This window comes from Hylobates moloch, unplaced genomic scaffold (assembly GCF_009828535.3).
Source record: "Hylobates moloch isolate HMO894 unplaced genomic scaffold, HMol_V3 SCAFFOLD_1, whole genome shotgun sequence".
NCBI lineage: Eukaryota > Metazoa > Chordata > Mammalia > Primates > Hylobatidae > Hylobates > Hylobates moloch.
The window spans coordinates 23,945,271-23,965,994 of record NW_026652276.1 but is presented as its reverse complement, the minus strand read 5'-3'; the positions used below and the strand labels follow the sequence as shown (position 1 = coordinate 23,965,994).

At 54.5% G+C, this 20,724-nt stretch overlaps 1 protein-coding gene across 7 annotated transcripts in view; it reads right to left on the bottom strand.

Moving 5' to 3' along the window:
- TNS1 (tensin 1) overlaps nt 1-20,724 on the bottom strand; it is a 214,892-nt gene that overhangs the window by 100,945 nt on the left and 93,223 nt on the right. For all 7 annotated transcript variants that reach the window (XM_058438388.1, XM_032754548.2, XM_032754544.2 and 4 more), the window contains 4 exons: nt 10,517-10,558; nt 9,632-9,682; nt 3,748-3,797; nt 1,086-1,257 (listed from right to left, as the gene is read on the bottom strand). In XM_058438388.1, coding sequence (XP_058294371.1) covers nt 1,086-1,253 — 168 coding nt within the window. In that variant the 5' untranslated portion in view covers nt 1,254-1,257; nt 3,748-3,797; nt 9,632-9,682; nt 10,517-10,558. The remainder of the gene's footprint in view (nt 1-1,085; nt 1,258-3,747; nt 3,798-9,631; nt 9,683-10,516; nt 10,559-20,724) is intronic.

Here is a 20,724-nt window from a genome sequence, read left to right as displayed (position 1 = left end):
CCACCCCGCCGTGGATAGTGGATACCAAAATCCATGGATGCTCAGGTCCCTTACATAAAATATGTACTATTTGCATATAACTTGCATATAAAAAATGTACTATTTGCATATAACTTATGCATATACTTCCGTAGACTTTAAATCATCTCTAGGTTACTTGTAATACTTAATACAATATAAACGTTCTGCAAATAGTTGTTCTGCTGTATTGTTTTTATTTGTATTGTTTTTTATTGTTATTTACTGTTGGGTTTTTTCTGAATATTTTCAAATCATGATGGATTGAGTCCAAAGAGGTAAAACCTGTGGATAGAAAGGGCCGCCTCATTTGTTACAGCAGCCCTGGGAAACTAATGCGGCCTCCTAGCTCCCATCTCAAACACCCTGGGGACAGCCACCTCAGGTTGTACAGATCAGATCTGTGGGTCCAGTCCACAGGCACCTCCCTCTAACATGGACCTGAGCCCTCCTCTGGGGCCACGGACAGATTGGCCTTTCTGCGTTAGTGGAGATCACCGCCAGCACCTCTCTCCCATGTGCCGAGGTGACTCCTCTGGGCCAGGCCGAGCCCGGTGCCAGCAACCCAGGGTCCCTTAAGACACATGTTGCCAAGACTCTGCCCTCAGACTGCTCAGAGGCACCGACCCTGTGCCAGCTCTGCCACTTCCTGACCCTGCAACTTTAGGCAAATAACCCCACCTCTCTGTGCTCTAGCAAGTGCCTGCTTGCTAGGGCTGCTGCAAAGGTTAAGTGCGTGGAAAGCAGTTGAAATAGGGCCTGGCTAGTAGCAAGCGCTCAATAACCTGAACTCTTATTGTTACTCTCTTCTCCTGGCCAGCACACACATGCACACACAGAGTTCCAGATGCTACATTCCAGCTGCAGCACACTCCTTAGAGTAGAGCAGGGCTGGAGAGTGATTGAAGATTCAGGCACAAGAGCTGCCTGAGGGGAAAGGCAGACAAATAAAGAGAAGAGGGAGTGCTGGCACAGGGGCTGGTGGCAGGGATACCAGTCATGAAGAGGTGGTAAGCAGATGGAAGCACAGAGGGCACAGGACGATGGGCGCGAGGCTCCATCCTCACCAGGTAGTTGCCTCCATGTTTGGACTTGAGCATCTGGGCCACCTCACGGAGGTTGCTCCGGAAGTTCTCCTCATTGGCTGTGCTGGGGAAGGAGACAGCGATGATCCTTTCTGTGACGTACACCAGGTCCAGCTCACAGCTGTCCTCCATGGTCCGGCTCACACTCATGTTTCTAGGGAGACAGCAAGCAGCGATGGGTCCACATCAGAATCCAGCCCACAGGGAAGGCCCCAGATAGCTGCACCCCATACACACCCCGTGTGACCCCCATATGCAGCCCAGGGCGCTTGGCTGCTCTTCAACCCAAGGCCAAGGCCACAGGCTCCCTCTGGCAAGGCCATTGTGGCCGACTTGGGAGTACCAGTGAGAACGAGCTGGGTAGGGCTGGCAAGGACCTCAGGCCATTTCAGAACCAAACTGTGATGACACCAATTCTTGGTTCCCATCAGTCCTTTGGCCACTGCCTTCAATCTGTGACTCCAGAGCTCAGAGCCAGGGCCAGACTGGCCCAGGAACCCAGGAGCTCTGGCTCCCAACACTGGCTGCCTGGCCAGGCAGAAGTCTCCCGAAAGGCCCCAGACTGCTCTGGAAGAGGAAGGAGAGCCTGCACTGGGTGCTTTCCAGCCCTGGAACGGAGCCTTCCACTGCCCGCCCCTAGCTCTCGAGCTGTGGAGTGGGCGGGAAACCTCTCAGGGGAAGGGGCACCTCAGGTGACACGTTCACCTGGGTTCGAGGTAAGCCAGACCACAGCACACATTCCAGCCCTCCCGGAGGCAGGCCAACTCCTGCCCTTTGTTCCTTGGCCTTCTCCCCACCTCTGGCAGCTCCCACCGCCTGCCAGAGTTGCTTCTTGGCAGCGGCCTCCCTGATTTCTAAGGGCCCAGAAAACAAGAGGGCACGGAGCCCTTGCTGCTGCAGTGGCCGGCAGCCGCCAGCACCATGCGTTTCCTGGAGAGGTGGGGAGGACCCTGGGCTGGCCATCCTCTCCACTGGGCACTGGGTGAGGAAGGGAGGAGCTCACATCTTTACATCCCTCCGAACTTTTCTTTCAGAGGAAGGATCCAGGATGCCCACTGGGGAAGCCCACCTCTTGCTTCTAGAAGCACCTCCCCCATCCCTCCAGCTTTTTCCCCAATCATCAACCTCCTAGTGTCTCGCTTCCCCCTCTATCAAATGCAGGCAGCACTCACATTTCATTCTGCTAACATTTCACCACAGCGGGGTAAAGTGGAGAGTGGAGGGCAGCGAAAGGAATACCGCTGGGGTATTTAAAAGTGACGAGGGCTCTCTGGCACTAGACAGAACAAGCCCCTAGATGCTGAGAACATGAGGAATCCAGACCTCCACCAGGGTTCAATCCCAGTCCAGGTGGGGTGTGGAGATGGGGCAGCCAAGGATGAGGCATGGCAGGACCTCTCTGGTGGGATGACAGGGGCCTGAGTGGGACTGGGGACCAGCACGCAGAGGTAAGGAGCCGGGTTTGAGTTTGACTCTGAGTCCCAGCCACTTCTTGTCCCTTTGGAAAGCTTCTCATTGCAGTTGTGGGGGAGAAGTTTCTATCTCAAGCCAACTGCCTACCCAAGGACAGTTCTTGTAGGTGGTGACCAGCCTGGGACAAGAAGCCACACGCACACCTACCTGCAAGCAAGTGGGTGTGAGGGCGGGGAGCCTCAGCTAACTTGCAGCATCCCCTCCTCCCCACTCTCCAAAACCCCTCTCTGTCCTGGCTCCAAGGAAGAAACTAGAATGTCAGAAAAACTCGCAAGCCAAGCTCCTGTGATTTCAGCCTCCCCCTCAGCACAGAAAGGGGAGCAAGAGGGGCCGTGCTGGTGAGGACCATGAGTCAGACGTGGCCCATCCGGGGCGCTGACCCACCCCTGTCTACAGACTGGAACCCAGGAAGGACGCAAAGGCAGAACAGTGCCACCAGCCGGACAGCCTCAGCATCACACTCTGCATCCACCTGCCCAGGTCTGAGGGCAGGAGGGGATCTTCTAAGGAGCCACCTCCAGTCTGTGGACAGCTGGCAGCTGGGCCAGAAACTTCCAGGGGCTTCAACTCTACCCCAGGGCTGGCATCCCCGATCATCTCAGGAGCCTCAGTGGGCGAAGGTGAGGCAGAGAGGGCAAAACAAACTCTCTGGATCGCCAAGACACAAAGTCCCTTGTGCATCCCCTTCCCCCGGCCCCTGCCAGCCCAGCCAGATAGGGAACTTTCCTTTCATAAATGACTCTGCCCAGTCAGAATCCCATCTGCAGAGAGGAAGAGATCCAGCACAGGCCTCGATGCCCACCAGCCCTAAACGCAAATCCAAGTGCTGCCTCTTGGTGGCTGTGTGACCTTTACAAGTCACCTCATCTCTCTGAAACGCTGCTCTACCAAAGGGAATAAAATACGTACCTTGCGGGGTTGTTGCAAGGACTAGATGAGCTCATGCAGGTAAATAAAGACTCAGCTCAAGGGCTGGCTAAGAGCTCAAAACACAACTGTTGCCAAGGGCATGTGCACGCATCCTCTCCTGTGCCTTTCACGTTTGCCCACACTCCCCACCCATGGCTTTATGGTTGCAGTCTGGGAGACCCAGAAGCAAGACTTAACAGGAACACCCACAGTGCCCCCCCTGCTTGCACTCCCGCCCCCTGCCCCCGTGGGCCAGGCATACCTGATGGGCTGGAGGTGGGGCTGGACACTCGGGGTGACCCTGGCGGAGCCCTGGGAAGGAGAGAAGAGAAGCAGCATTATGCAGGGGTGGGCAGGATGGTGGGAGGAGCACACCAGAGAGCTGTCCACGGGGGCAAACATGATCCTCTTCTCCTTTCCCTGCCAACATTCCGGCCCTGCCACCCTAACCCCTGCAAAAATACAGCCTGCCCGAAGCCAAAGCCGTCAACACTGATTCCACGTGAGTGTGCCTGCCTGTGTACAAGCCTCAGAGGGAAGAAAGGAAGAAATCTCAAATGCTGAGGAGTGCACCCCACTGAGCTGGTGCCATCCACATTGAGGGCACGCTCAACCCTTACTGAATCAATGGAAACACACTTCACTTTGATTCACTCGCCAACACAAGAGAACCCCCAGGAGGAGAATACGACTGCCACGATGAAAGGAGCGACGAGAGTAATGGTGCCCCTCTGTCTTGCCACCATCACCCCACGCTTCTCTGTTTGAACGCTGTAACATCAAGTAATTCAACTGAGTTTAGAAACCAGAACAGGCAGGTGGAGCATGCAGGAACCAAGACGAGGCCTAGGGCAGTGAGCCATGCTTCTGAGGGCCCACTCCCCACTGTCTGTGGCAGACAGTGGCCATCTCACCCACTCCCCTCTTCACAGCTGTCGAGTGGTACAAGCTTAAGCAAATGGGCCCAATCCATCCCAGGGCAGCAGGATGGCATGGCGGGTGTGAAAGCACACGATCAGAGGCCCACAGAGCATAGAATTTGGATTCCAGGATCCTTCTGGGCAGCCCTGCCAGTTACTTAACCCCTCTGAGCCTTTTGTAATGTCACATGTAAAATGGGACAACCCTCACGCTGGCAGTGAGGATCCAAAGGAGTTATGCATATAAGGCACTTCACATCATGCCTGGCATTCACCAGATGACAGCTGTTGTTTTTGTTGTTAGTTTTGTATCAGGAAAAATGAAAAGGGTAGTTACAACCAAACATTCTCCTCTATAGAAAATCAACACCCTGCATCGCCTCTACCCATCCTTCCAGCCACCTCACAGGACGCAGAATCGGGACACCCAGTTTCTAGATTCTCAGACCTCCTGAGTCCATTGACACCTTCCAAAAACCCCTGTGCCTCTCAGAAAATGGTCTTTTCCTACCACCAAGTTGCAGCCTCTTCTTTAAAGAGACAGGACCACAATCTGCCAAGAAAGGAAGAAACTGAGGCACAGAATAACTTACCCTCAAGTCCCTGGGAAGTTGATGGCCAGGCAGGATTCACACTCCAACCTGGGGCTTGACCACGGGGACTCCAAGAAGAGGAGCCCCTGCACCCCTCTCCTGGCTCCACAGTGCCTACAAGGCAGGATAGATGGGCTCCGAGGCTCAGCTCCCAGCTGAGCCCCAAGTTAGAGCAGCTCTGCTAAGAGGTGGACCCTCCATCCAGCCATCCGGAAGAAGGCTCTGCCCAGAGTCCGCTCTGTCCCAGCTGCCTCGGACCAATGAGCAGCTCCTCAGCAGTCAAGGAGGGAAGAGCCAAGTGGGGCTACTGGGGGGATGTTTCTAAGTCTCACAGCTTTTCTGGCCCTGAGGACTCCAGTTTGCATGAGTCAAGCTTGGGGGTGGGGGGATTAGACAGGGGTGGAGCTGGGGGTCAATGAGTGACTGTGTTTGGTTTTCAAGACCCAAACCAGGCTGTTCCAAAACTGCCCCCCGTAAGGGGAACACAGAAACCCAACACTTCATCCATCTCCATTTCACTGGTCCCTAATGAGGAGTTCCTGAATCTCCCCAGGCCCTAGGCCCTACTCCAGGCCCCAGGGCCACCCTGCTATAAATAGCCCCTTGGGTTTCATCTGTTGCTGATCCGTAGCCACTTTTGGAGGAAGCCACCACAGCTGCTTTGAACAACTGGAAGCCACAACAGTAGCCAAGACGTAAGGTGTGGCCAGGAGCATGGGACCAGACCCAGGGAGCTGGAGAAAGACAATGGGCCATATTGATATGGGCTTGGCAGGGGGAACTGGCGAACCAAGGGGAGCTGGGAGCCTGCAAAGGTGCAGGGGTAAGCAGGACAAGCAGGGCAGGAGACCTGGCTCCCGTTTCCCCACCCCCCTCTTCCAAACGTTACAACACTCCACATTCCTCAGCCTCCCCACCCCAAAAAAAGCCTGCAAAGATAAATAAAAACTTGGCCCAAACAGAGTCTGGCCAGGCCGCCTCCAGAGGTGATAAGGCAAAGTCCAAGCCCGTTCTGCTCCACCGGGCGGGGAGGGGAGGGGAGGCATGGGGAGGAAGCCACCCTGGACAGTGACTCCACTGCGGAGGATGGGGGACGAACAGCTGGGACTGTCATCCCCTGATGAATCACTGGGCTGCCCTCTCACTGACAGGGCTTCCTGTTTTCTGCAAAGTTTGGGGGCACGTGACCCTTGCTGGCAGAAAGCAGACATGCACGGTGACACGTCTGAGTGTCGGTACACACAGACAGACAGAACTCAGAACAACAAATGGGCTGGGGCGGGGGGACGGCATGTCAGCAAACACACCCCACTGCTCCAGAAACACAGGTGACCTCACACGAGGCTAGAGATGGTGCCTTTGGAAGCATGCCTCATCACGGAGGCTTTTTACAAGCACGGTGGGAGTAAGTCAAGGCATCCGGTCATCCCTGGGCCTCCAATCTTCATGATCATTCTCTCATTCAGCAAACATCCACCGAGTGCCACCAGCTGTGTGCCCGGCCGTGTTCTAGACACCAGGGGACAAAGGAAGTAAAGTCCCTGACCTCAGAGAGCTTATATTTTATGGACCATGATACTCATCAACAGACTCAGTGTGAGGAGTAGAGGTTCTGTCTCATTTACCCATCTGTAAAATGGGCACTGCACAGTGCTCATATAATCTTCTGCCTACTCTGCGAAGAGCCCCTAGGGAAAACGACTACAGGACTTTACAAATTTTATTTTAAAAAGAAAAATAAGCTCTCTGACTGCCTGTAATCCTACTCTTTTCTTCTCCGGGGATCACAAAGCGCCTTACCCACATGGCTTTGAACTTCTTCCTGGCTCCTCTCAAGACATAGGTCGATTATAGAACTTTTCATCCAACTCTCTAAACACCAAACAGAACTCTCCCCTATCCTCACCTCCAAAACACAGTCCTTCCTTTGCTGAAAGCGCACCATGAAAGGAGATTCAACAGCCTCCCAGACAGAGTGTTTTACTTTTCTCACTGTCAGGAAGTTCCTCCTGGTATCTAACCCTCATCCTTCCTGCTGCAGATTCAGCCAACTCTTTTTGCCTTGGTCCTCATTGCAGGCAAGAGTGGATCACCACTCAGACACTACTGGTTGGCTCAAGGTCTATGACCCCAGGTTCTGTTATCTGGTGCCTTCTTCCCCACCGTGAGGCAAGGAGCAGGAACCCCCAGCCTTGGGTGGGGTCGGTTTGAAGCAATGCCTCTGTGGGAAGAGCCCTGCTTTCCTTTGAGGTCCACAGACCAAACACAACAGCTCAGGACCAAAAGAAAAGCCATTTCCTGAGCCCAGGTCCCCAGAGGGGCACAGTTGGGAGGAGGGTCTGTAAGCGAACACCAGGGGCCTTGTCAGGCAGCCAGAGATTGGTGACCAACCTACGTCAGGGGCCCAGCCCCATTCCTACATCTCCTCTGGGGGCTGTGGCCAACCCCCACATAGCACCCCCTTCAGCCACACCCCTTCCCCTCTCCTTCCTGCCCACTAGCCTGGATTTTTCCAAAACAAAGTGCGACACAGCACGCTGTCCACAAACTCCACTACACACCAACTCGCCAGGAGGAAAACAGCCATTTCTGCCTGTGAGTCCTGGGCCGTGGGCCAGAGACAGCAATGCAGCTTGACAAACAGCCACATTATCACAGCAGCAGGTCCAGGTCCTCCTCCCCTAGGGTGGACTGCTGGAGAGTCCTGTGGCTGGGCAGGAGACTGGCTCAATGACCCTGGGGCCAACCCAACCTGAGACAGGTGACAGGAGCCTTAAAAATTAGGTTTTCTCTCCTCTTTTACAGTACACAGGCCATTCTGGTAGCTGCTAACTTGCTTACCTTTCCAAAGCTCATTTTATCCCACCTCCCATATCCAGACAAGACAGCAGACTTACCCACCCCGACACGCAGGCACAGACACATCCATCCCAGATCACCAATACTTTCTTCTAAAAAAAGCCAAAGAGCCTCAGTCACAACTAAACGGCCACCTCTTTCTTCCCTAGGACCAAGGTCGTGCACACTCTTGCAATCAAAAGTTCTTCGTGACATCTAACTTCACTCTATCTTGCTGTAGCTCTAGTTGACGGGATTCATCTGGCCCAGGCTGGGGATGTGGGGACAGCAGCTCGAGGATTTGGCTCCTGAGTGTGCCCAGACCATTGGCTAGAAGGCTTGGTTCACACACCATCACCCTGTCCCCTTGCCAAAGGTTAGCAGTTCAGGATAATACCGGACCCCAGCAGCAGTCCCAGGAAGGGATGGAGTGGCATTCACCGAATCATTCAGCAACACCAAGCCTCTGTTTCCTCATCTGTAAAGTGGATTCATAGCCTCTGCCATACAGGGGTGTCAGGAGGATCTCAAAACACCCAACACAGCTCCCAGCCCTTAGTCAAAATAACAGTAATAAGAACGGCTCACATTTATTGAGCACGTATGATATATTTTGAGTACATAAAGCCTGTACATCCTTGGTAGTAGGTATACAAAAAAAATTAGGTTCCCCCTGCACCCCAGCCCCAGAAACATCACAAACCGGGACAAGGGCCCCTCCCCAGTATGAGTGCCCCACGCCCAGAGGAACTCACGCATACCTTGAGCAGAGCCTTTCCCACTAATTTAAGAGGCATGCTCCCTGCTCCACCTGGAGAGGCCCCATGCGGTCCTTGGGATGCTGCCGCTTTGTAGGGCTGGACGTGCAGGGCTGCCCCAGGGCAATGTGGCGGTGGCAGTGGGCTCACCACGGGAGTCAGGCTGCCTATAGGAGCTGCCCCTCCTGCTCCCGCAGCACTCCCTCCAGGGCCCTCCCCACCCTGGGTCAGGCAGCTGTCAGATGATAGGGCCTCGTGCCATCAACATCTACCCCTGTGCCAACCACCAAAACCACTCCCTGTTCCTCTGCAGCCCAGGGCGGGTGAAGATGGAGGGGCCAGCACAGGGGGCACTGTCAGAGAGGGGCAGGGAAGAAAGGAGAAAGCCCCACCGTGCTGGGAGTCTGCCCCTGGGGTATGGAGACAAGACCAACCCCAAACGGGGCTCAAAGCACGTCCTGGAAGAGACCCTGAGCCCTTCTGTGGGATCCTTCCATTTCGGGCATCCGCCCCTTCCCCTCTCCCCAGAATGGGAGGCAGGAGGAGCCCAGGGGGACCCGTGGACCCATCACCCAGCCTCCTCCTGAACCAATAGCATCTAAGCCACACAGTGGAGCTTGTTATTTTCTGAGACTCTTGTCTCCAGGGAAGCAGGTCCCACCACTTCCCCAAGGACTAAGACCCCCACCAAGAGTCAGGGCTCCTTCTGTGCCTCAGCCCTCAGTTTCCCTTGCTGTGGTTTTGCGCATTTCCCCTTGCTCCCCATGGCCGCTCATCACACACCCTCTCTCCTCCCACCCGCCCTGAGCACCAAGGCCTGGTGCAGTTGTGGATGAATGAGCTCTGGATCCTGCTTAGATGGAGGCGGCAGCAAAGGCTGAGGCCCAGCCTGTAAGGAAATGCACCTGCCCACAATGCCAGCCTCTCCTTCTAGAGAGAGGTAAAGGAAGCCCACGAAACAAGGCGTTATCCACCTCCCCCATTCCCCCTGGCCACCAGGGCCCAGCCCCATCCTTCTTCTTCCCATCCACACTCACGTTGTCCTCGAGGCTTTTCCGTGTGTTTCCACCCCGGGAGGCTCCTTCTCCCTGCAGACAGAGAAAAGGCAGTCAGAGAGGGGAGGCAAGAAAAATAATCAAAACGCACCCAGGTCTTCCACCTGCTGGGTTTGTCAGGAGTGGCAGATGAGGAGGTTGGCAGAGGGGCCTGAGAAAGAACTTTGGTGTTTGTCTCACATTTCTTTGCCCATATCAAGGCCCCCTCAGAGCTAACCAAATCCTCTCGTTTACAACTCACAACCGCTCCTGTGGGAGATACTATTATTCTCATTTTGCAGATAAGAAAACTGAGACACAGGCAGGCTCACGCCTTGCCCACAGTCACATAATTAGAACCTTGGCAGAGTCAAGATGTGAACCGGTCCTTCATCTCCAAGCCCATGATTTCCTGCTGGCCATCGCCAGGAGATCTCTCTCGGTAGCTAACCTCAGTTTCCCCACGGCAGAACCCACCTACTTTCCTCCCTTCATCTTCTGCATAGCCTTGAGGAAACTGTCCGTCTCTCAGCTAGGTCAGAAAGACCTGTTTGGAAAGATCTGCCTGGCTTTCTTGCATTCTGCATATTTCATAAGGAAGCCCACATTTAACCACCGGCTGCTCCCTTTCAGCTCCCACCCTGCCTCTCCCTCTCTGCCTGCCCAGTTGCCTAGCAGCCCATTTCCACACACACAGGGAGGGTCAGATGCCCTTTTCCCAGCGTCAGCAGCCGCCCCACTACTTCCCTGCAAATTCCCCAAATCTACTCCGGAAGCATTTCCCCAACCACATCCGTCCACTCTCCCCCAAATCCACTCTCCACTTTCGGCCTTCTCACACCTGCCCCGGCTGTTCCGGCTCCTCCACCACCACCTGCCATCACTCACCTTGTCCACTACATTCTTTGGTGCATTCTCAGTGGTGATGGGCTGTGGACAGAAGGAGAAACAGCATGAACCCTCAGGGCAGACATCCCAGGGATGGGCTCTCTCCCCATGGCTAGTGGCCCTGATGGGCAGAATGCCCCCCGAGACAGGGATGATGAGGCCAACCCAAGACTCACACATAATCTGGCCGGCCCCAAGCACAGGGGGAAGAGTTTGACATGTGGAAAACCATCCTAATAGTGCTAGAACCATCCGGTTCTACAAACCTTCACCAAAGACCCACGCTCGGTGTGTGGCGCCAGGCCTCTGGTTCATACAGTTGCTGACCCCTCAAACTGGAGGGGTCAATGACCTGCAGCATCTCATTTATTCCCAAGAATCTAGGGAGGTGAGTACCATTACTACCGTTTATCCCCACTCTACAGATAAGAAAGTTAAATGACTGAGCCAACCAACATCATCAACTCTAATAGCCACAGCAGGATTTGAACCCCATCTTGGGGCTCTAAGTGAAATCCCAGCGGCCTGAAATAGTGCAGCCAGCCAGTCTCATTACTTCAGTGGGCTTTCAGGCCACCCACCACTGGGCCTCACACACCTCCATTTCCAAGCACAAAGGCTCTGCTCCATCAGCCCGGGCCCCTAAACTCTTCTTGCCTGTTCCCACATCCAGGCCTTTACTTGTGGAATGCCTTCCCCTCTTTTCCTACAAGAAGGGCTCTCTTCCTCCAGTTAGCCCTCCCTGGCCACCCCAGCAGGTGGGATCTCTTTCCCACCTCTGAACTCCAATCATCTCCCTGTCTGGTCCTTAGTGTATGAATAATCTCATCATGGGGATAGATGACTTGTTTCCCCAACTATTGTTTTATTTGTGATTCTTATTCCACCTTCATCCAGAACAGATTCTAAGCAACATTTGGACCAATTCATTTGGAAACTCCCTCCTACCAGGGTGGATGTATGCATAGTGGGCCATCAATAAACTCCTGTCGGCTGATCCCATCCCTTCCTCTGGCACCCTCCTTTCTTCACTCAGGGCAACAGAAGGGCTTCCTACTAAAGATGGTCTGGTTTCTCCCCATAGCAAGAAGAGAAACTTCTTATGCCAGGTTCACCTCCTGACCAGAATCTAGGGCTCGGTTTCCAATTCATGAAGTGGTTATGGGGCCCTCAAATTGGGCAGAAAGGCCTGAGCACAACTGGAAAGGTTCTGAAGCAAACCTTGACGAGGGCAAGTGTGACCCAGGTTTAAGACCATGTGTCTTGGCACAAGAGGCGCCTGCTCCAACCCCATCCGTGAGAGCTGAGGGATGAGCTGCTCATGTCCAAAGGCAGGGGAATGGACAGAATGACCCTCTAAAAGGTTCCAGCGTCAGGGAGGAGGAGTGGGCACAGACGGGTATGGAGGAAGAGACTGGGCTGAGCGGAGGTAACAGTGCTCTGTCTGGAAATGGCCCAGACTCGTCTACCCCTACTGCCTGGAAGACAGGCGGCTGAGGCCAAAACTTCTCTCCAGGGGATGAAACTTCCTGAGCAGTTCAGGGCCAAGGCAGCTGGGGATGGTAGAGGGACAATGGGGTCCAGGCACAGGGGTTGGGGGGACAGGGGCCAACCCCTCCCACACATCCCCTCCACTATCCTCCCTGCTGCTAGGTACACCACCTTCTCTCCACCTGGAGGCTGAGGATGGCTCTGGAGGAGGAGTAAAGATGGCACGTTCTGCCCTCTCCCAGCTCAGCCCTAATCCTAACCTACTAATCCCCTAACCCACTCAGGGTAAGTCAGAGCTCTCGGAGCTGCCCGCTTATTAGGACCAAGTGCTCCCCTCAGGCACCAACAACGCAGCCCCACCCACCCCTCTACCAGGGACCCCCCCCCCGCCCCCAGCTAGAGCAGTGTCACCCACCCCAGGCCCTCTCCACCCTCCAGCCTTTCCCTTCTTTTCCAGGGGCTCTGTCATTCCCACGTGGAGACCTGAGGTTGGGCAGAACAGCCCAGCTGCCTCATCTCAGAGCTGCTCTGGTCTCCTGTGGGAAGGAAGGGAACTCCCAGAAGGCAGACCACAGCAGAACTGAGACGCAAACCCAAATCCCCCAACTCCAAAGCCCTCACTCCTGGCCTGTCCGCTACCCAGCCTCCTAGAATGGACAGACATGGAGTGGGGTGGACAAGCTAGAGATGATACACCTGCCCCAGTCCCGTTCAGGGCCCAGAAAAGCCTCTCTTCCTCCTCTGGTTAAAGCCTCCTAATAGGCCTCGACCCTCAGCAGAGCATGAGCCCAGGGGTCTCAAACTTGAACGTGCATAGCACCACCTAGAGGGCTGTTGACACACAGGTGCCTGGGCGCCCCCGCAACACACACACACACAGACCTATGGTGGGACCCAAGGACGTGCATTTCCACTAGGTTTCCAGGCAACGCAGGTCCCAGATGCCTCTCTGAGAAGAACCAGCCTGAGCTAACAGCTCCCTTGCCTCCAGGCAGGACAACGCCAACTCGGAATCAGCTTGGGAGCAGGTGTCAGGATTTGGACCTACTGCTCCCTAAAAGGCCTTGGCAGCAGACTGCCCGGGTCCACATGCTAATTCTCTCGGCTGCTACCTAACTATGCAACCTTAAGCAGGTCACCTTGTCCTTCCTGCCCCTCAACAGGCCCGCACAGGATTATTCTTGGGGATCAAATACAATAAAGCACATAAAGCACTTAGAAGAGTGCAAGACACTAGGAAGCTCTCAATACTTATCAGCTATCACTGTTGTTTATCATCTCCAGCCTCGGGGCAGCACCTCATATCCCTGAGGCCCAGGCCCTCTCCAGCCCACCCTGCCTCACTGTGACCCTCTTACCCCACCCTTCCTGGGTCTGGCATGGTGCAGACAAGGGAGCTGAAGTCAATATTAGAAACCACAGGCCTCAGCAGTGCAAGAGAAACTTGCTTCTCCTGCCAGTGATCATCTGAGCACCATCCCCTTTGCCCCCACCCCTTCCCCATGCCAGCTGGAGGCCGGCCACAGGGCGATGCTTGCCAGAGTTCAGATGCCTTCAGCTTACTAGTTGAGATGCTTTCTGAGGAGCTACAAATTTCCAAGCCCCCACCCCCCACACCATCTAAACATCCCAGTTGTCCTGCGGTGTTTGCAAACACAGCCAGCATGCATGCTGCCCGCCCCTCCGCTGCCCTCCAACCCAACTCTCCCAGGATTCAAGTCCTATTTCTCTGTTTCCCAACCACTGCCAGCCTTGGGGCTACTGGGAAGGAAAAAGGCATGGGACTGGTAACAGGAGGGCAGGATCCCCTGAGGCTGCCACTGCCCCAGGCCCTGCAGGGAGGCTGGGGCCAGTGGGAAGCCCTACCATTGACACTGCCTAGTGAGTCCAGCTGGCACTCCCGGGACCCTCTGGAACCGAAGCCCCTGACCTTCATCTTTGCTCCATTACTGGCCAGGATGTTTCTACAGCTACCACATACACACACACACACACACACACACACACACACACCATCCTTGCATGCCACTCCTGGGGACATCGGCTCTGAGAGGGACTTAAGACATCATCTTCTCCATCCCCCTGTTTCACACATGGGGAAATTGAGGTCCAGGGAGGTCTGATCTGCCCAGCTTTTCATGGTGAGGTTCGTGGCATGGCTGGAGCTGGTTCCCAGATTTGTAAAGCCCACTGCCGGGCTCCTCTCACTGCCCTCACCCTTGGCCCCCAGCCATCCTGCTGGCAGGGTGAGCTGGTGCCTCCCTGCAGGCTCTTCTTCTCCTTCCTCCTCAAGTCAGCTGCAGAGGGATGAAGTGTGTGAGCCCAAACACAGACAGACCCCTATGTCTGTCTCCACCCACTGCCCAGTCCCAGGACAAAGCCTGGAGCTTAAGGTCCCCAGGCTTTCCAAAGTGAGAGCAGCTGACTCACTGTCCCACAAGGGGTCTTCCAGAGTCCCCCCTTACCTCCTAGGAGGGACAACTCAGAATCCAGCTTAGAAGCAGGTGGCAGGGTTTGAACCTATCACTACCTGAAAACCAAGCCCTGCTCTTAGCGGGCCGCTCTGCTCTAGAGTCCCAAAACCAGCAGTTAGAGCAAAGCAAGGTGGGGACTGGGCGAAGCCCTTGGGGCACAACATTTAAGAAGGCATAGCTCTCACTCTGAGGTCCTGCGAGTGCACTTGAGTAATCCTGAGAGTGATGACTCCTCAGATCTTGCACCCTAGAGGCCCCACTTGTCTAGCCCTCATCCTGGCCCTGGCCCTGAGATGCCTTTTCATAAACTTATTGCAAGAACTACAACTATTCATTTAGGGCTGGCAATGCCCGGAACACAGTACTGGGCCCTTTGCTTTCCTGATCACCAGTCCTCAAAACCACCCTGGGAGGTGAGCATTACCACAGGGTACAGTTTAGGAAACTGAGGGCCCGGGAGATGTAGTGACTCACCCAAGGTTCCACAGCCAGTCGGTAGGAGAGCTGCTGTTTGAACCTTGCTCCTCACCTCCCCATCATGCTATCTCCCCTCTCCCTGGCAATGATCTCTAGGCAGTTCCTCTGATAACTGCCTTCCTGTGGGGAACAAGCTTTCTGAGAAGTGAAGGCCAGTTGTAGCAGGACTTCTGTCCAGGTCCTCAGTAGGAAGACACTTCTTAACCACACTTCCACAGAAAGAATAGGAACTGGGCTGCAGTAGGAAAGACTGAGATCAGACAACAGAGAGAACTTCCTGAATTCGAGGGGTCGGGAACCACAGGGTGGATAAGGGAAGCTCCACATCCTTTCCTCAATTTTTTTCCAAAAAAAGACACATATGCCCTCTCCACACATGCCTTTACCCTCCCCCACTGCATGGGCCCGAGGAGGGGCCAGGAGGGTCCTTTCTGCTGGAAGGTTGGGGGGTGGCTGCCAGGACTGCCTGGAGGCTCACGCAGGAGGACACGTCAGTGGCCTGCAAGGAGGGTGGGCTGGGAAAAATGTCTCTGTGCTGCTGTTTTGGAGGAAGGAAACAACAGGGTGGGGGAGGTTCCCAAGCCTGAGCCCAGGGCTGAGGGGAAGGGGATTGGGGAGGAGGGTGCGCAAAATGCGGGCTCAGCCTCCGGAGGAACATCCCGTCCAGAAATTCCTTACACCCTGCCCCTTTCCACCCTCCAACTCTCCCGACTCTTGCCCCCTGGGAGGCCTGGAATCTGGGGGGCTGAGGGGCCAAAAAGACCACCCCATGACCACATCTACTGCCATGGCAATGAACTGCGAGGTCACCGTCGCACTGCCTATCAAGAGGGGAAGGAACTGGGAGCTGACAGGGAGGGCTAGCGAGGGCTGGAATGGCCTCAGACCCAGGACCCAGAGAAAGTTATTCCAGGCTCACTTGTTTCAAAATAGAAGCATAAGCAAATGCAGGGAGGGGGCTAAAAACAGAAGGGAAGGGCAGGGAAACAGCGTTTATGGGGCACTTGGAGAATAGCAGGCTGTGAGATGGCACGCTAGAGGTGTGGCCCCATTTAATCATCCCCACATACAGACCTATGAGAGCCCTCTATCAACGGCATAATCACAAAAACGAGGCAGTGGCAGAAGGCAGCAAAGGGAGAGAGCGCTTCCTCCGTGCCCCGTGCCTCCCAAGGCATCACCTCCCTTCACTGTCACAAGCAAGGGCTCTAGAAGGAGCACTTTGAATACCTTTCTGCAAATGAGGAGACAGAGTTTCCAGGGAGGATGGCCGCTCGATGTGAGATCAGGTCTGTGCCTCTGAGTCTGAGACTTTTGAGGTCTGCACCTCCCAGAGCCCTGTGCTCTCCCCTCGCTCAGTCTTGAGGAAGTGGGAGCCAATGGGTGAGGGCTGGAGAAAGAGCACTGAGCAGATGGGGCTGGCAGAGGATGCTGGCAGCGGAGCCTGGGACCCTGAAGTATATCAGCTCAGTTGCTCCAGGGGCCACATCCTCTCCCAGCAGGCCCAGGCCACCAGAGGAAAAGAATAGCCTCCATGTGATTAAGGGGAAAGTTGCGTCTGATTTCTCCACAGGGGAAGGATCTGGCCAGATCATACCTGTCCTCAGCCCCTTCTCCTAATTCACCCCGAGGGGCCCAACACCCAAATCCTGGCTGAGGTTGTGCAACTGTGGACACCCCCCAATGCAGCCGACTTGCACAGGTTGGAATATTTTGTGTTCCCTCTTGCCATGTCCTTCACTGGATATGGCTCCCCTCCCCGACCTGGCCAGGGCACTGCAAGGCTGTGCCCTTCCTCCATACCCCTCCAGCCACCCTTGCCTACAGCCTTGAAGCCACATTGAGCATCTATACCAGCCCTGCCCTCCCCTGGCAGTCCCTCCCTGCCAAGCCACCCCGAAACTGGCAGCAGACTTCCAGCTGTAACACCCTGCTTTGGGTTACTTCCCCACTCAGGGACCCAGGATAGCCCTTAGTGCTTAGCACATCAAGTTCAAGTTCCCCAGTGTGGTTTGTGGACTCCTCCAATATCTGGCCCCTTCTCCCTCCAGCCACTCCACTGCTTGCTCTCTCTTCTCCAGCTGCAGCCTCTGTTCACAGCTGCTCAGGCCCACCAGGCCTGTCACGCTCGTCCCTGCCCCCATTCCTGCACCCACACTGCTCCCACCACCAGCCCCAGGCAGGGCCACCAAGGGTTGTTTGGGCCCTGGTGATATAAGATTGCCTGGTTCTCTCTTCCCCCCAGCAAGAGAGACTTGCCCAAAGCATTTACACTAGATTGCCTGGCCCTATTTCAGACTCAGCAATTGGTACCAAGGTCCTACACCCTTTCTGTTTCAGCCCTGTTACCTTCCAAAACGCCCTCCCTCCTCTCTTCTATTTGTTCCAGACTTAAACTAGGCTTGAACAGAAGGCAGGTTTCCCCAACCACCACAGCACAAGCAAATCACTTCCACCCCTGAACACCAAGGCTACCACCTCTGGTCAAAACCCCAGAGTCAGGCACTATTTCCATAGTGTGGTTCTCTCTCTCCCACTGAACAGAGGGTTCCCCGAGGTCAGGACCCTTCACCCTACTTGGGCCTTTCAAAGTGGGGGTTACAGGGGAGGTATTCAGCACATTCAGGGATGCCTTGACCTCTGTGGATCTTGTCACTTTGTAACCCAGCCAAATGGCAGGACCTCAGTGAGCCTGAGGACTTCTACCCAGGCAGCTCCCTGTGGAGCTGGTGCTTCCATCAGCATGGTGCCTTATACCTGACAGGTATCAGTAAGAATGTTTTGGGTTTTTTTGTTTTGTTTTTGTTTTTGTTTTGAGACAGAGTCTCGCTCTGTCGCCAGACTGGAGTGCAGTGGTGCGATCTCAGCTCAGTGCAACTTCTGCCTCAGCCTCCCAAGTAGCTAGGACTACAGGCACAAGCCACCATGCCCAGCTAATTTTTGTATTTTTAGTAGAGACGGGGGTTTCACCATGTTAGCCAGGATGGTCTTGATCTCTTGACCTCGTGATCCACCCGCCTCAGCATCCCAAAGTGCTGGGATTATAGGCGTGAGCCACCGCGCCTGGCCTAAATGCTGCTCTTTAAGGAGCACTTTGAACCCCTTTTGGCAAATGAGGAGACTGAGTTTCCTCCTCTTTCTGACAACCTCTACCTACCAAGTTCTACTTTGCAGAACAATGGAAAATGAATCCATTTGTCTTTCAACATATTCTCACTCCCATTCTGCGCCCATCCCATGTCTTCTCTCTCTAGGCTAAGCAGCCCTAGGGGTTGCACAAGTTGGGGTTTTCAACCTCCCTCCCCATGCTCAGCATCCTCTTGGGAATGCAATGCTCAGAGTTTGCCCCTCCCCTTTGAAAATCAGCCATTTTTTCAGGATTTCCCAAGGATGGCCACCCATGGCCTGCCCAGTGCCTTGGGATGAAATGCATCAGGTCAGAGTTCAGGCTGACTGAAGTGACTGTACATCACCCTTGATGGCGCGAGCCCGCACACTGAAGCTGAGTGCTCCACTCCCTTTCTCTGCTTCCAGTTAACATCACACCCTTCTCTGCTTCCATGAGGCAGCACAGTGCCTCAGATCTGACACTGGGAGACCTTCAGAAAGTCACTCAAGAAAATCAGGGCCTGTTTCTTTATCTGCAAAAGAACAGAATGGGACTAGATGGTGTCTAAAGTCCTCTCCAACCTGTGGCTCCAGGTCTACTCCATGCCCATCTGTCTTCAAGAAGCACCGACAACTGTGGCAGAAAGGAACCCTGAAGCCCTAGCACGTAGAACAGTGCCTGGCACTGAGGGGTACTAAGCCCAGGGGGTAGGTGCTCAAGAGATACGTATTGGTAAGATGGCTGGATGGTTACATGGATGGACAGACCCTCCCTCAAATCCCAAGCCTACTGGCAAACAGAGAAGCTAGCTGTTTAGAAAGAGGGGCTCAGGAGAAGCCCATCGCCCGGCAACATCGGGTACTTACATCAGGAGCAAGCACCGAGGGCAGCCTGGGGAGAAACGCAGACCAAGAATCCACTCCTGACCCAGCCCTGCCACTGCGAGCTGTGTGTCCGTGAACAAGGCACCCAGTTTGTTCCATGAACAGTTTGTTCCTGTCTTCCCAGGATGGGCTCGGGCCTGCCAGGCTTCCACACAAGTCACTGTGAGGTCCCAATGGCCCCACGTCATGGAAAGGGCTTTGAAAACGGCAAGTGCTATGCAAGTGACAGTAACGTCAGTCATTATTCGTGCTTAGGAGGGTGAACTGTGGTGTCAGACCACTGTGTCAGAATCCCAGCTCCCCCTTTTAATAGCTCTGTGGCCTTCAGCTTCAGTTCTTCGTCTGTGACATTGGGATCATCACAGCACCTCCCTCATTGCACTGTAATCAGGATTAAATCAGTTTATTTTTGTAAAGTGTTTTGAACAAAGCTAGGCAGATATGAAGTTCCAGCAAAGGGTTAATCTCTCACTGTTGCTATTATTACTATTATGAGTGAAACCAGCCTCCTCAGGCTCCCATGGTGGGAGAGAGACTCTGCAATCCAAGCACGATTTCCTACTGGGCAATTCCTATTCCCCCAGTCACCTCCTCCCCTCCAGACCCCCCACCCCGACCTGCAGACCTCCAAGTCATTCTACAGGGATGTTCCAAGCCCGTGTGCTGGGCCTGCCTGGGTGAGGAGAAGCAATGTGCACATCATTACACCCAGTCCAGCTCTCCTGCACACAGAAGACCTGACATCCGCCGACCTTGGTGGCCAACCCATTTGGCGATCACCCTTGAAAACTTCCTTTGACTCTTATTTTTCAGAACTTGAGAAAAGCTGCTTCAGCTCTTTGCAAGGATCAGGAGTGTCCGTGGCAAATAAGCCCTCTTGCCTCTCCATCCTGCCCCACCAGTGCCCCATAGGAGGGTGGTGACCCTAGGTCCCTTCTACCCAAGGCCTTGGGCAACATCTGTTGAGTAAGATGAAAACATGGTTGAAGATTAAGCCACTTTACCCTGGCTGGCCCGGGCACAGGTTGGGAAATGTATTTGGCTGGCAGGGCCTGAAGCTGGGCAGAAATTCTATGTCTGGGATGAGGGGTCCTAATCCCAGGGGTTGGAATTTAAGCAAGATCAGTGAGAAGACCAGACAGAGAGCTGGAGCTGAACTGAGACATGAAGAAAACACAACACACAGAAGGACAGACACACCATGAGGGACAGGGAATGGGCAGGGAGGCCGGAGAGCAGCCTACCAAGGCTGAAGGGCAGGCAACAAATGGAAAAGGAAGGAAAAATACAAACCCGCCCTTTCCTCCCTCTTGTGAACCTGTTCAAAGCACTTGCCTCGCCCGCCCGTGAGGAAACAGGTGCTGAGTGCTCCTGGGGAAGCCACACTTTCTCCCAGTTTCCCCTGGGCCACTTTCCCACTCCCCAGGGACAGTAGCAGAGCTTCCAGCTGAAGGCAGCTGCCACCCTCCCCCATGGCCCCCCACCTTTAGGACTCGACAGCCCCACCCATTCACCAGCTAGGGAACATGGAGCCACAGCAGTCCTGTTTATTGAGTACCTAATCTGCCAGACATCGGGCTGAATGCCTTCCTTCCAGCCATTCAAGAAACATACATAGAGCACCTACCGTGTGCAAGGCAGTGGGGACACAGAACCGAACAAAATAAATAAAAAATCCCTTGTCCTAATGGAGTTTACATGCTGGCGTAGGCAAAGCCCCTTAAACAAGATAAATAAGTAAAATGCATAGTGTATCGGGGGGATGCATGCTGA